The sequence below is a fragment of the Pleurodeles waltl genome, chromosome 3_2, assembly GCF_031143425.1.
Source record: "Pleurodeles waltl isolate 20211129_DDA chromosome 3_2, aPleWal1.hap1.20221129, whole genome shotgun sequence".
Lineage (NCBI taxonomy): Eukaryota > Metazoa > Chordata > Amphibia > Caudata > Salamandridae > Pleurodeles > Pleurodeles waltl.
The window spans coordinates 40494677-40511606 of record NC_090441.1 but is presented as its reverse complement, the minus strand read 5'-3'; the positions used below and the strand labels follow the sequence as shown (position 1 = coordinate 40511606).

General features: G+C 42.2%; 1 protein-coding gene across 2 annotated transcripts in view; it reads right to left on the bottom strand.

Moving 5' to 3' along the window:
• Positions 1 to 16930, bottom strand: part of CYB5D2 (cytochrome b5 domain containing 2) — a 34862-nt gene that overhangs the window by 14477 nt on the left and 3455 nt on the right. For both annotated transcript variants that reach the window (XM_069226691.1, XM_069226692.1), the window contains exon 2: positions 4925 to 5065. In XM_069226691.1, coding sequence (XP_069082792.1) covers positions 4925 to 5065 — 141 coding nt within the window. The remainder of the gene's footprint in view (positions 1 to 4924; positions 5066 to 16930) is intronic.

The window sequence follows — 16930 nt, the reverse complement described above, 5'->3', positions numbered from 1 at the left end:
ACTTGTGGAAGATACTTATTTACAGTTCCCCATATAACTGTTCTGATTTTGTTTAATCCATTAATCAGTTCTGGGCATGAAGCATGCTCTTTAGGATGGCCACGTGTAACTGAAAACCCAGGTAGCAGGGTGTTGCTTCTGTCGAGTTGAAAAATAATAATGGTTTGGACTGAAGTTCTAAATTTTTTTGGGATGGAGAGGGTTTCAGTCTGCACGTTAGGGAGAGCTAATACCATGGAGTTGTCCTTCTTTTTGCAAAGTGGGTTCTGCAGTCGAGGTTTGTATTGGTGGGCCTTCTCAGTGATCAGGCACTCTTGGTCAGTTGTGGAATACAACTGTGAAATTCACTACATGGAGAGAACATTGAACCAATTCGTTCTCTCCTGCTGGTGATGAGCACAAACTATCTTCAGAGCGTGGAGCTTAATGTAGGCCTACATGTAGGGATTAAGGTACACTGGAGATAGTATGGACCCATCCAGTACTCAGCAATGTCAGTATAAATGTATAATTTATGTGTCATGAACTGTTATTCAAAACAGAACATCCTGGTGCTGAAGGAAACACTCAAAGTAAGAAGCTTATGGTTGCTGAAGTAGCCAGGTCTTTTGCCCCTCTTTAATGGGGAGTAATTCGAAGTTTGTTGCAAAAACAGAGGCAATGTCGTTTCAGTTATATGGTGCATGGTACGAGAAGGACCATCCTTTTGTGCATGCTCAATAGATTTGATGAGTATTCACTGAGGGTGACTCAGAGGAATGTAGAGTGCGAGAAGGATGAGGATTGACATCCTATTGGGAAAGTAGGAAGGACCGGGGTTGCTGACAGCATTAAATGAAAGGCAAAGAACATTGAAATAAGCCTGCCTTGGAAAGTGATGGCACTGTAAATTCAACAGATGAGCAGTGATATGAACATTCCTGGAAATGTTCAAAATTAAACAAGCTGCAGATTTTTGCACAGCTTGAAGTTTATGCAATAAAGATGTTAACATGCCAAGATACAACTGATTATATAATCAAGACGTGATATTATACGAGATTGAGTAACTGTCTTGCAATATGAAAACAAGAGATAGGTGAAACTTTCCCGAGTCACTGGAGAAAGCTGAAATAAAGAGCAGCAACCTGAGTTCTTTGTTGTGCCATCTGGCAGATGAGAAAAGGCGCAAGTCCTAAATTAAGATAGCCACCACAAGGCAGACCGGGAATATGAAAGTTTGCTGAACATAAGAATTAAAATTTTATCTGAATTCAGTTTCAGGAAGCTCTCTCTTACCCTGGTAGCCACCGAAGGCATCCTATACCAATTCCCTCTAGCCCTTGCAGTCCCCGGTCCATTAGTGTTTGACAAAGGGTTAATTGCTCCTTTTACCCTGGTACCCATCAAGGAAGTATGATTCCAATAGCTAAAGTTCCTAAAAGTGCTTAAAGATCCGATTTTGAGGATTGAGATATCAGTCTGCATCTATATACTACTCTCTTCCACAGATCTTCAGCTGCATGAATTCTCAAAGTGTCAGTCTCTTAGTCTGGTTCACATCCTATCACAGATCTTCAGCTGCATGAATTCTCAAAGTGTCAGTCTCTTAGTCTGGTTCACATCCTATCACTTGCGGCTGTATTGAGATTACCTGTTTTTTTTTTGTTTTTTTTAACTCCCCTGCACTGGTCCTCACCTTTCTTGGAATCCGCCTCTTCACGCACTGCTCTATGGACCAAGCATCTACTCCACACAGGCAGTTTGATCTATCTTGCCACCCACTGATCCATTTAGCACCCCCAACCATTGGAGCAGTTGTTTTTTGCTAAGGAGCATGAGGAGGACTTTGGAGAATATGCATCTGAGGCAAGGTTTGGGCTTTCTGAGCAGGGGGGGAGCACCCAGGGTGTGTGCCTATGTGCGTATATGCAGGAATATATGTGTGTCTGTGCCATGATATGTATGTATGTATAGGATTCTGTGCAGGGATGTGTAAGAGTGTCTAGGCAAGTATGTTAGTATCTGGCCAGGTGGGTGTGTGTCTGCTACGGTGTGTTTGTGACTGCTTGTTCAGCTGTGTGCCTGCAGGGTTCAGTGGGTGTGGTTTTAGCAGGGGCACTTCTCTTCAGTGTGGGGTGTCTTTTTCAAAGGGCATGTGACGTTGCTAAGGATGCGTATCAGACTTGGAAGAGGTTAGCGTGGGTGGGTCTGTATGGTAGATATATCTATCTCGCTACACTGAGCTTATCTCTATGGGGGTGGGTACAGTTATTGGGCGTTGTATCTGACCAGAGATTTTTACGAGCTCTGGCTCAAAAACAGCCGACAATAATCCTGCTGCACTTGCCCTTGACCAGCACTACACCAAGAACAAGAGAGGGCAATTAACAGGAGGGATAGTGGAAACAAAACAATGAATAAAATATATTAATAAAATATAAAACAGGAAAAATAAATGAAAAAAGAGACATCGGGCCAATGAACCACATTGTGACTGAACAGGCAAATAAGGAAAGAAAAGGAGATACAGAAAATTTAACAACCTTTTTCTCGTATTGTAAATTAAGATGTTACATGCCACATGGAATGTGTGTATTACAGAGTCCTTTATGTAACGTGCAGATGGTGTGGGATCGTTCAGTGGATTAATAACCAATTGCAAACATGCACATTTAGCCTACAAATAAACTGCACATTACAGGTTCAAATCCCATTCGGAAAACTGAGGGCAAATACTGTTACTGCAGATATCAACGAGTATTCAGATTACAAACTCTAATCTCAGTGGGTTAGTGTAATGGCTGTAGACACTGTAGTGTACTGGTCACAATTTTCAACAAAAGTGCTAAATAATTGGGTTAATGCGCCTACTACAATAGTTTTATCAGGGGCGGCTCCTCCATAAGGGCGGAGGAGTGTCAACCCCCCCCCCGCGCGCCAGCAGCAACCGCTGCAAATCCTTTCACAAGGAAGGGATAATAAACTCTGTTTATTATCCCTTTCTTGTGAAACTTGGGGGTGGCGAGCAGAGGGGAGTCTCGGGCCGGCCAAACACAAATGCTCACAGGGCTGTTTGGAGAGAGCCCGCAGAGGCAATCTGCCTGAGAGCGCCCTGGCTGGGCTTTGAGCAACGTTACGATTGGCTGCAGAGCAGGCTGGGAGCCTGTGCCTGCCTGCTGCCAATACGATGAGGGAGAAAGGAGCGGTGCGGGAGCGGGGATAAGTTTTTAAAATGAATAAAAAATATATATATATTATTAATTACCCCCACCACCTCCGCACGCTGCCCCGCCCCCAGGTATTACCGTGAGCCACGATGGCGTTTTATGTGACCTCTCTTTTTATAATCTCAATTCTAATTGTGTAGTTCCCTCCCATTAGACCACCAACAGTTTGAGAGCTACAACAGCAGAGTAAGGACTTAAAAATCTGTGTTGAAATGCACCTAAAATGCACCAGTGTCACATTAAAGACACCTATTGTCACATCCTAAACAAACTCATGCTCCTCGAGCATGTTTTTGCAGTAAGAAAGTAATGTTTTACTTTACTATTGTTGTAAAGTGTGTAGTGGTTTAAGTAAAACAATTGGTAAAGTGCCTGAGCCTGCCCCTGTAACTAATTAAGTGAATACGAGGGGCAAGTACATTTCTTTCCCGGACAAATATATTTCAGTAACATTTTACCCCTTGGACTAGTTATTATAAAACATTCTACACCCCTGGGATAGGAGGTCTTCCCTAAAAAAAAATATTAAAAAAGTTGCTCAAGCATTCTGAGATCACTGCTCGCCAATTGATGATTTTTCTATTTAACATGCATTTTACCTGCTGAAAGGTGCACTGCTTATCACACAATTTGGAACTGCAATATGTGCAGTAAGAGCAGTTACCACAGGTATTGCAAATAAGTGGGTGGACAGTAACTAGGAGTCGAAGTCTTTAATGGTCTTGGCCGTAACTTGATAGACCCTTTACCATATGGCTTAGACTTCCACCACAAGTTTGTCTGGATGGGGTTTTAAAATCTGGAGAGTATGAATGCAAAAGGCAACCTTTATTTGGAGGCTTAATAGGAACTTGTATTCAAATGTATGGGAGCAGTCATTTCAGTGCTAAGGGAGTATGTTATAATGTGCAGGAGATTATAGCCCAGATGATTATGACTTCTTGAATGACTGCTTGAGATGTGATTTCTTTTTTGCTGGGGGATTGTGCTTTGCCCATCCCCAGTGTATGATGCTGAAACCGAGGGCTACAGACAAGGGCTTTGATTCTGTAGTCATCACAGCTCTAGAAGTACCAAAAGAGACTTGCACCTACTTGCACCAGAAGCCTGACAAGGGGCATTACACATTCAGACAGGGACATGAGAGTAGAGCAGAATAAGGTTTGGGATTCAAGAGTATAGAGTCAGACCTGCAGAATGGCAGTGTAGCCTTTTGCACCCTTTGGGCCTTACATGAGGGCACAAGCAAGAGTATATGCACGTCCAAAGATCAGTTGTAGTAGCAACAGCTCTAACTCGAGCAAATGCAAGACCCATTGCTTTACAAATGCTTGTTAGGCATGTGCAGGCACGGCCAGGCTGGGATTGTATCTAATCCTTCGATGCACAGCTACTTATGCAAGTCAGAGCCATCACTGCACAGCTTTGGGCAGTTTTCAGATTGAGGCCACAGGCGACAGCACAGGTTGCTCCTCAATCTGCTATGAAGGCTCTCCAACAAGCACTGTTCGCATACCATACTTTCACCAAAGAGCACGGGTTAGGTCAGAAAAAACAGGGGGAGTGGAATTATAATAAAAACTGCATTGAAGTCCATATGGACAATTCAGTTTTATTGTGTACCACACTGCCCGATATTTTTATGATTCATGGTAAAGATCAGTGGAAGCGAGGAATTAATAAAAACGGACTCATTCATTTGACATAGCACATACCAATGTAGACATAATTCTTGTGATAGAAGGAGAGCCAGTTTTTGACGTTGACCATTTCCAAAGGTGACAATCCAGAAACATCATCTGCAAGGCCGGTCTCAGTGAAATCACCCGTAACATAGGCCCTGGAAGCATCTCGTCCTGTTTTTAAGAAGAAAAATGACAAAAATGACTACTTGAATAAAAGTGCACGGAGAACAAATAAACGGTTCCAATTTGTAGAGTTCTAACACACAAGCCTGATTTTAGTGGGTTCACTAGCGCTTGTTTGGATCGACAATTTCTATTTCTAAATGTTGCATCCTCAGAACATATGTACGTCCTTTGACGTACATATGCACCATCTGATGACCAGAGATTCCAGTTTAGTTTTGAGATGACTTGGGCCCAATCAAATCTTTTTGGTACTTGTTGCCCTGCATTTCTAAATTTAAAAAAGCACAACTTAATTAAATCCATTTCAAACAGAAAGAGAAAAAAGAATTATAGTGCTAAAAACTACAAATCTTTAAAAACAGCAGGCCAACTTTTCACATACCTGCTTAAGCTCAAGGTAATGAAAAAAAGATAAATAAAATAGTAATAAGCAGAGTTTATACTCATACTGAATTTCAAACATCCAAAAGACACACAAAATGATAACCTCAAATAAGCTTCTGTGCAAACTAAGAAATATGTGCAAATAAATAACTGCTTATAAATGTACGCTTTTATTAGGATATCAACCTCCCTCTATTATAAATGCTAAAAATATGTTAATCAAGGTGGGTGATCTTATTTTATACACTGGTTAACTGCAGATAAATATTTGAATAAAGCCCTTATACATTTTGTAAAATTACTTGTTAACATGGTTTATTACACCTTTGTACAACATCTGCATGGCAATCTCCTGCTAAAAGGAGGTTTTAAGTATAGAATTCTTTCATGTCTCAGGGTTGAACAACAGCATTTAATGTGTAGGACATTTATCTCATTGCAAACTACTGCACAGCTTACCTTTGGCTAAAACCTGGTATATTTGTGACACCATTTTAGGTTCATCCAGCACCACTAAAGAGCTATTCAATATTTTAGAATCCCTTATCCCTCCCTCGTGCAACTCTCATGTACGCCAACATTCTCGAAAGTTTTGTGACAATTGTACTGCACATTTCTCTTCTAAAATCCAAAATATTTAATAGGGAATTAAAAACTCAATTGTATCTATGAATGACAGTCTATAACCACTGCTATTACTCTTCTCCCAGCATTTAGTAAAATTACTGAACTGGTCTTATCTGAGCAATTGGCTGAGCACTTGAAAGATTCTGGAATCCTGGCAACTGGGCTTTTGCTGAAGCAGAATGGCTCTCCACTTGCTCTGAATGAACTAAGATTGTTTTCGTATTAGGGAGACTGTTGTCCTTTTACTTGATATATCTGTGGTGTTTGATATTGTGGATCGTGACATCATTTTGAAACTTCCCACACAGTCAGTCTTAAAGTACTGATTTGGGCATGGTTTCTTCCCTTTTTAAACAGTTGTATTCAGTTGTTAGTGCTCCCTTAGTTTATGTCCTTTGCCCAGATGGAGATCTGTGCCATCCTCCAGGTATTCCCATTTTCCCTGAAACCTTTCTCTGCCGCTGGTATACGCTTTCTAACCCCTTGGCACAAGGGCTCAGTTAATGCACCAATACAAATTAGAAATTCAGTTGGACTGCAACCCAAAAATGATCTGCTGAGCAATAATGTACAATTAGTCCCACAAGACGAATTCAAGGACACAGTGGAACATCAAACCCTCTTTTGTTATTGAATAACACGCTCAAAAGAGCACTAAGAGAGAGAAGAGGTACTTTAAAAATGTTTATTTTAAAATCCTACTCTAGTGCATAAAATATGAACAGTAACTACCCAGAATGCAAAAAAGAAATGCACTGTTGCATGTCATGGTCAGCGGAAACAGCAAGAACATTTGTAACATGATTAGGGAGTTCTTGACATCCTACCCCAGTACTTGGCAGGCCCATCAAGAGAACAATGTGAGCCCAGTCCTGACCTATCTGAAAGTACTGTACTGTATGGGTTTCACTGTGTAGGTAACACCTTATCACCTAATGTCGGTGGACAGGATTTACTGAAGATACATAAAGGTTAAACAACATTAAAGCAAGCACACATCCCTGTTTGACACCTTAACTTGTTGCAATTCTATTAGTTAATATGGAGGGGTCAACTAGTTTTACATTAATCCACATATCACCATAAAGAGACTGAACAGCTCTTAATACTAAAAAGAGATATATCTAAAGTAGATAACTTTCCCCAAAGCTTATTGTGGTCTACATCATCAAAAGCACTTATAAGATCAGGCAGGAATAGAGTTGGTTAAGAAATTAATAGATTACTCATAAAAATAGTAATCTTCAAATTATGACGAATACTTCCTATTTTTTGTAATTTAAAAGCATGCTGAGTAATTCAAACACAGCTTCAAAAATAATGCCCATTTTACACAGCCGATCATGATCAAAAAATGGTAACACGTGTTTCAAGACTACAAAAAATTACTTTGGCGTTTCTTCAGAGCATAGATGAACCTCATATATATGGGCATGCACTATTACTGCTTGTGCTTTAGCTATAATAAAATGCACATATACATTGATGAAAACACAAAGCACAAATATTCAAAGGAAAAGAAAAGGAAAAAAGAAAAGGGGTGAATTTTCAGACAATGTGGAAATGTTCTGCAATTATCTTGCAGATCTGCAAACTCTCTTTTAATTATAGGTGATCTACTAATTAATTAGATCAGAAAACCTTAATCGGTCCTTTTGATTCTAAGTAAATGTGGTGTTACAGTGACACACCGGACAATTGAGGTAGAATTGCCTGTCTAATTTAAGCAGATTTACCCAATCTGAGTATACAAACCAACATATTTACATTGTTTGGTGTCCCTACCGGAAATGTACCTTTCTTTGCCTTCAAGTATGGAGAGGGCTTCAAGGGTCCTGAAGACTAGGATTAAAATAACGCAGAGAGCTATGTTTTTTAGAAGGCCAATCATCCTTATGACAGTAATGTAAAATAGGGGCGTTCCTAGGATGATTGAAAGGGACTCTTGTTGCAAAGTGGAAGACTTTGTCTAAGAAGAGAAATAGAGCAGTATATTGCAATCCTCTCATTTGCTGATGTGAAGGCCGAATTCCAGATGTATTAAACATGTGACAAGATAGTCTCTAAGTGTGCCAGATGAGAAGATCGTTTCATTCATCTATTGCATGAAATATATTTGAACCTATCACTCAGACTTTCAAACCTCAATGAAACAGGCTTTGCCTTCCATACTTTTTTACTTTTTGTATTACTGTGTTCTCAAAATGTATCATATTTTTCATAGAACGCATAAACACAATAGCAGACAGAGGGCCTAATTACAACTTTGGAGGAGGTGTTAATCCATCCCAAATGTGACGGATATACCACCAGCCGTATTACGAGTTCCATAGGATGTAATGGACTCGTAATACGGCTGGTGGTATATCCGTCACTTTGGGATGGATTAACACCTCCTCCAAAGTTGTAATCAGGCCCAGAGTGTCTCTGTGCTATTGCCAGGAGCATAACAAGACTAAAGGGGGCCCTCCTGCAAACTACCATGAGGGGACCCTGCCCCACTGGACCCAGTCAGGGGCCTGGTTCCATGCAGTGTACTGTGTTGAGGGGGACCCATGGAGCTTGCCCCACCCCACCTCAGCACCGCAGGGGTTGCGGGCCCTTTGTTACACCACTGGCTATTGCACGTATACAAACATAGGTGAAAAACAAACAGATCTACAACAGTCCTGGACTAGTTGCATACAAATGTTATTCATTTTGCTATATTAAAAGTAGTTGCGTGAAATGGATCATGGATTACAAATGTTAGTAAATTAATGCAGTTGGAGTACCACAAAAGATGGCAGCACAAATATTTACCTACCTAAAAAGTATGTGATATGTTATATGTATTTGTAAAGTACATTATTACCTGTGAGGGTATCCTGGTGCAGAGCAGGTCTGTGTGCCTCGCTCAGCCTATAGTAGGTTGGTTTACTGAGAAGTCAGGCCTTTACTTTCTTGCGGAATTCAAGAAGAGATAAGGAGACTCTGATTTTGAGTGGGCGACCATTCCATGCATTAGGAGCGACGTAAGAGAATGCGGTCCTCCTGATCAGGTTCTGTGTATGTGTGGGGTTCGTGGACATCTTGGATGGTTTATAGTCTTCCAGTGAATTGCATGGTGACTCAAGCGTAGAGTGTGTTACCATAGTCCAACTTACTGGTGAACAGGGCTTGAACAGTTTTTCTAGTGTTGCTTGAGCGACCATTTGATGATCTTTCTCAGCATCTTCAGCGGGTGGAAGCAGGATGCAGTGACTGAATTGACATGTTTAGTTTGCTGTTGATAATTATTCAGATGTTCCGACATAGATTATGGGTGTGGGTCCGAGCTTAGCTATCCATCAGTTAGATTCCCATGGTGAGATGTACTTACTGAAGACCCTTACTTTTGTCTTGTCGGTGTTGAACTGCAGATACGTGATTTCATCCACTTAGTGACATGGGGCATGCAGGCGGTGAACTTGTTTCTTATATTGGGGGGGGTCTTTTTGAGAGATTATAAGTTGCTTGTTGTCTGTGTAGTATTTGCGGATGACGTTGGCCAGAGGGATCATGTATGCGTTGAAGAGGGTGGGGCTGAGCAATGAACCTTGAGGCATTCCATCCGAGAAGGTGCCAGGGTTACAGCTTGTGTTCTATTTGTTAAGACAGAGCAGATACAGCAGACAGCAGGCCCTTGAATGCTAATCTCTTGCAGGTGCCTGGTGAGGATGGTGTGTGAGACCGTCTCCAATGCTGCAGAGAGGTGAATGAGGGATGCCGTGCCTCTTCTGTCAAAGATCATGCAGACGTTGGTGCAGGTGGTTGCTGACTCGCCAGTTTGTTAATTTCTTCAAAACCTTTGCCAGGTATGATATGTGGCTGAGTCAAAGGAGGCATTGCGGATGGGTGTTAATGCTTAGCTGATCAGTAATAGTCCTTTGGGGAAGACATGCTGGGAGTAAAGGTCAGATGTAGCCTCTGAGTGGATGGTCTTCATGGAAGTAAACAATTTTGACAGTGGTGATGGAAGACTACAAGGCCTGGGTTTGTTCCTCAGCCATGATGGGAAGTTAGTACTGCAACAGGGTTCAGTTGAGCATGGAAGTTGCTGTATTTGTAGGTGATTTTGTTACAGAAGAATTCTGAGAGCTTGTATTAAAGTTCTTGTGAGAGCGTGATGTTGCTAGAGGCAGCAAGAGCTGCTCTGACGTCTTTGATGATGGCGAAGATTTCCTTGCTGCTGTTAAGGATGGGGGTGATGCGATCTGCAAGAGCTGTGCACTTGGTGTTACATATATGCTGGTGGTATCGTCTTGGGCTGCTTTGAAGATGTATTTATCTGTAGTGTCTTGAATCGATCTCCATTTACACTCCAGTGGCATTTTGTCTACCTGAGTTCCTCTGTGCATCAGCTGGCCCTTGGTTGGGATGTTGCCTTTGGGTTGGGCTTGTGGGGAGCCAAGGTGTTAGTGCATGTGGTGATCCAGCTGTTGTTTTTTTTATAGCTTTCAGTAAGTTGCTGGTGTCCTTGGGCCAGTGCTTGGAGAGGACGGAAGCCCACTCCTTTTCTGAGATGCTTTTCCAGCTACAGCGGAGGGTTCCGATGGTGGTAGGTCTGTGATGGTGCAGGATGGGTATGCAACTGGTGAATGTGTAGTCTGTCCAGGTCATGGCTGCTGGCATGTTGACTGTGATGTTGCTGACTGAGGAGACAATACGGTCCAATAGGTGTCTGGCGGAGTGGCTGGGTTCAGTAACGTCCTGGGTGAGGCCAAGTTTTCTGAGGTTTTCTAGAAGTGCGGTAGACTTTGGGTTGATGTGGTCTACTAGGTGAAAGTTAAGGTCTCAAGGAGGATAAAAGTGCTGGCTAGGATGATGAGGGGTGTGACAAAGTGTGTGATGTTACTGACAAAATTGGTGCAAGGTCCTGCTAGTCTGTATATGATGTTTCCGCCCAGGTGAAGTTGGCTGTGATGTGTATCTTGAATGTGAGGTGTTCAGCTTAGCTACTGGGGGTATCCATGTAGGTGGTGCAGATTATGGTATCTTTGAATATGTAAGTGGGCTTTGGAGATACCCCCCCTCAAAGAATTAGCTAAAAAAACGTATGTTGAGGGTTTATTTAAATTTTCTCACAATTAAATCTGTGTCTAAAGTTGAAAGTGGTAGAAGCAAACTAGATAATTATAGGCAGTTTGGAATGGATGTTGCACAATAAATTGACAAAAATTATTTGGAGTGTTTATTTTCTCAAAGTTTTTTTTAACTTAAACACACTGTAATTGCATGCTAATGTACAAGATAAAAGGTTTAGGATGATAACCTACAATATTTTTTGTTTACCAAAATGGTCTTACTTTTTTCAAACACAATGAAATATATACCATTTTAAGAGTAAAGCAACTGTACAAATAATGTTTAACTGTGCATCTTTAAATCATGTTTTTGTTGGGACAGAAAAGTCCTTGTTGTGATAAAGACATGCGCCCCTACCTTAAATGCCCAACTGTACTGTTGTCTGTGTCCCTAATGCTGACTTTTTTGTTATAGGCAAACACAGATCATTTGTGTGCACCATGACGTAAACCTGTCTCACAGATTACGGTCATGTCGGACTTGGGGGTGGTGGTGCCCAAAGCTCTACCTTCATTGTGATGGAAGGCTACCATCATCACCGGGAGTTAAGCAGCACAAGTGCAGTGGTGGCAGCACACTGTGTAGTGATCAATAGTACTGAACAGTGCCCTGTTACCCTGTGTCACTGGAGTAAGACCTACAGGCTCACTCACCTTTTTTTAAAGTGCTGCTGTGTGCTTAACTCACACCCTTGCCCTACATCAGGTGGATATGGAGTGCTGCATGGCAAAGGAGTGGTGACTCTCTGTGTTGGTTGCATGTGTGTATGGGAAGGGTACAGTACAAAGATGGAGCAGTACTGTGTAGTGCATGTGTGTTTAGTACATGTACTGGGTGTAAATATGCCTGAAAGGAATACTTTACAAGAGAAATGTAATTCTGTGCAGCGTGTGCACAGGGATAGCATGTGCTGGGTGTATATCTGCTTGCATGAAGTACAATACATGAAGGGTGAAGTGTTGTGCAGCATGCACATAGTGTATGTATGCTGGCAGTATGTGTGTTTTAAAATAGCAAACCATGGTTGAATATAAAAAAGCTTCAGTGCTGAACATTTTGTGCAGACTGAGTGAGTGTGCTGGATGCATGTGTACATGTGAAGGTACAATGCATAGAGATATTAGTGCTAAACAGAAAGTGTGCTATGAATGTACACTGAGTGAGTGTGGCTGCAATTGTACATTTTATGAAGGACCCTGGTTTCCTTATTTGGAAGCCCAGGCCTGCCTGGTGAATACAGGAAGAGGAAAGGAACCCCTACCCCCCCTCCCCTAGATTTGTATATTGAGGAATTCCTGTTGCTCCGGTGGATGGGGCACTGGAGGGAAAAAGAAGAGACTTCTGTAGACTGCTCTTTGATTCAGTGATAAATAACAAGGAAGAGGCCTGGACACATCTCAGGAAGATAGGGCTAATAAGCTTATCATAAAGAGTTTGGCTGAGGGTCAGAGATTAACCTTTTAATGCACCTAACACTGGGGCTGACATCAAATTGTGAACTCTGGTCAAATCTATGAATTGTGGTGTGGGTCAAGCAGTTTCAGAGCCATGCCCGTGACAGGCTTCTTTCACAAGTAAAGGATAAAGAGAGAAGTATCCACTTCAAAAGAAGCAGAACCCCAACGTAAAACTTCAAAGACTCAGACCCAAGATCACATTCGGTGTTTGGAAAAGGACTAAAATGAGGGCAGGTTGAGTCCCAACAAATTTGGCATCTGCCAAGTAGCCAGATGGGCTGTGTGAAAAAAAGGAGCTCTGCAAGACTTGTGCCTTTAACCAGGACTGGGGGTCAAGGCCTGCTCATTTCCTTGCTGGGTGAGGGAACATCACAGATGACACCAAGATCACCTGTCCTGGAGCCCCATCTTCTGCCTGCCAAGACCAGCATGCCCTGTGACGGGAGCGTTAGAAGGAGCAAAGTCTAGTAGGGAACCCTGAATGAAGATTCCCTTTGTGAGGTGAGGTGTAATGCTATGCACCAGTTGGGCCATTGCCAGTGTTCAGTATCAGCCCAACGACCCCCGTATGCCAGGGGAGTGCCTTCTTGTTCTGAAGCATGCAAGAGGCGCAGGGCAGAGAGCACTAGGCTGCACCGCCACGGTGACCCCATATGCCAGAGAGGGCACCAGTGAACTAATTTTGGGGCCTGGAGTGTGGGAATTGTGACTGCCAAAATTGGCAACTCAGTATGCCAGCAAGGACCACCATAGTGAGGGTGATCACATCAGGAGAGCCTGCACCCGGATTGTAATTACCGCAGCAACCCCATATGCTAGGATGGGCTGCCCCTTTGGCGTAAGGGGCAGGTTGCTGATTAATTCCTAAGGAGTAAAAGGGAGAACTTTTGAGTATGGCCTAATAGTTTGCATTCCCTGGATTCAGCAACCAGTAAATGGTGAGGGAAGTTGGGACAAGGATTTGCCCTTATAATTTCTAAAGCCTCACCTCAAGGAGGATTGCTATTGCTTTTGAATGGTGTATACGTTTGCATGTGTACAATTAGAAATAAAAATACTTCTACTAGACATTGGTTTATTGCTCATACTGTTTGCATTTTGAGTTATGAGTCATGCTTACTGATCTGTATCTGTCACCGAGGTAGCCTTGACTGTTCGACCAGAGCTACTACTGAGAGTCAAGTGCAGAAGCAGTGCTTGGCTCAGTTGCTCAGTATCCATAGTAGGTTGGGCCCCAGGACATCAGAAGTAAAAAGCCTCATAAACTACAGTTGGGCACCGTGGCCATGGCGTGCCCCATAGCCTTCTGAAAAGGGCTCTGACAGTTATGCAATTACATTGGGAATAAAACACTACAGCCTTTGAAACAGACTTGTCAAGTGGCTGAAGCACCCTCAATGCTTCATATGACAGAGCCTAGCCCTTTAGAACCTTCTCATATGGTGATCATCCACTGTGGGGAACCTGCTACACTCAAAATGTACAAAATATATAAATATGGATTGTACTCGTAGCACTGTAATTAATGCTGTGATATAAGTTATATAGGCATGGAAGTTTGTTAAACTGCTTATAACTTTTGCTCCCAATGGCCACTGTGAACAAATTCTGCACAAAAAGGCCTAGTCACAAAAACTATTTTGGGGTACCTAAATTAATATTATTTTACATACCACAAGATGCAATTCACAGATCTCCAGGTGGAGATTTCCACCTCTTCTATCTCTTCTAACCTGAGATCGCCACCCACATATCCATAGGATTTTATAGTAAATGAGGGAGGGGCATGGAGTGGTGTGAAAACAGGAAGTAATTCAATCGAGGGGACACAACTAGTAAATCTGCATTCAGGTTAAAACATCACATAGAAATGTTGAATTCCACCCATGAGGTGATTTACATGTAGATGTAGGTGCTCAAGTAAGGAGAGCTAAACGTGCAGACTTACCTTTGTGAATAGGACCCGAAGTGTTCAGCTAATTGGAAAGACTTGTTAACTTTAGTGCAGACTGTTCGGGGCAAAGCTAGAAAGCTATAGGGGGCTCTAAAGAGCAGTTTTTCATTCAAACCCCAGCATGCCTTTATCTTCACAAAATTAAATAAATAACTGTAAACAAGTCAGCTAAATTGGGCAGGTACATAATATCGAACTTCCTTCTATGCCTTTGTCAGGAATATTTTGTATACCTATTTAGGTAGAGACACTATCATAAACAAGTGTTTTGTTTGTTTCTTCGATACCTTGCATCTGGAAGAAACTTCCATAATGAAATGTGAGCTATATAGAGTGGCTCCTGTAAAGCTTCGTACAGAATTGAGATTTTATTACAGGCGGACACCAAAGCTGACTTTTCTCATTGGAAATGCTATCAGACATAGAAAAATAAATATCAAGCTAACAGCATAGGTAGCGACTGCCGGCTTGGATGAAGGCTGTGTTTTGTACAGATGGCAGTGCACAGCAGGGACTAGGGGCCAGATGTAGCAAAGGTTTTTCCATATTCTGTGTCTATGGGAAAAAGTGTTTGTACATATGGCCCCAGGTCCTGGATTATTTCACACTAGCCACAAGCCACACCAGGTGACAGTGCCAGCTCAGTACAGCCACAGGTTGTGCCCGTTATGCATTAGTACTAAGCAGAGGCATGGTTAAAGGACACACCATATGCTTCGTCTCCTACGGGGCTGCAGTAGGTTATGCCCAGCAGTTACTGATGGTGGCTGAATAACATGCCTTGTGCTCAGTGTCTGCAGCACAGATATGCAGGCAATGCCCGTAGGCACTGGAAACAGGAGTACTGGTCATAGGACACGCCCGACAGCAATGGCTAGGGTGCAATGGGCCATCTGGTATGGTGCATGGGGCAGAGTGTGACTTAAGTATGGCCAGGGTATATGGCATAACCAAAGACCACATAATGCGCCTCGTCTTTCCCTGGAACAACCAGTGACCCTGTACACTGGCTGTACCCAATTATAATACCCCTGTTTAGATTCAGGTGAGTGCGTGTGTGAAGCAGCAAGCACTTCAGTTGAGGGGGTGGTAAATCTGCAGCCCACATCCTCCACAGTTCTGATATTTACCAGTTAAAGTAGTAAAGAAACCTGGATCATGTAACTGAAAATGTCATATGCGATTTATCAATGATGTCATTGTGATATCATGACCAGAGAATGAGGAGGGAGAATGCTAACCGTGCTAACTTAATCGGTGAATTTCAAGAAGTCTTATGTTTTTATTTTAGACATAAAGTCTATTCAACTGAGTTGTTTGCTGTGAACTTTATCTGACTGCTTTAAGGACAAACTTAACTAGTACTAAAGTGTTTAGTGAAAAAATGCATATTATGACTCTGTACTTATGGCAAAATTGGATAACCCAAAGGTAAGCAAAACCAAACTTCACCACATAATTCTCCTAAGAGGGTTTGGGATGAGGTACAGAATACCATCTAGGCGGGATAACCAGCCAAAGTTAGCACAAGTCAGTAAAGAGGTGAACTTATGATTGCTCTTCAAACTTGTGTGTAAATCTTATCAGTAGTTTGACAAACATGTAAAAAAAAGTCTCCTTGAGTCCCCTTAAAACAGATTTTAAGGGGTTAACGTTAGATTTTTCTGACCAATAGGTTAGAAAATCAAATGTCAATGTAAAAATAATTTGATTGCCTTCACCAGCTCTTATTTCTGCCCAATACATCAGGCTGTAGGAGCGTGAAGACTGGGTGCATGTCATGGCCGTAGGCTCATGCCATAAACTCAGCACTTACTGTTCAAAGTTGAGAATCCTTTTTTAAGTGGGATAGCACTGGACAAAGGAAAGGATTCCATGCCTCCACGCACAACAGGCAGTGAGACCGAGCAAACAGCTAGGCCTTATTGCCTCCTCCATGTCTGCTGCACAGAGCCAAAGGCTGACCAAACGGGGCACTGATGACGGTTTGGGGGGGGGGGGGGGGGGGGGCTAGTTCGAGAAGTGCTTGGCGATCACTGTGCAGTGCCAAATACCAAGCACAGGAACAGTGAAACATGGGGCTGAGCATAGTATGTAAACTGCATCTGCTGGATACTTTGAGTAGATGCCTACATATAGCATGAGAAAAGACTGAAACCGTACTGGGTTATAGGTTTTTAATACATGTGCATGATAAAAACATATACAGATTTCCTTCAAACCTAAGCAAAAGAGACGTTATGGCTATACAAAAAAAGTTATTGAAAATGGTCAGTTATGATTAGCTATGTAGGGTTAAACGTTTAGGCAGACAAAGTGGAA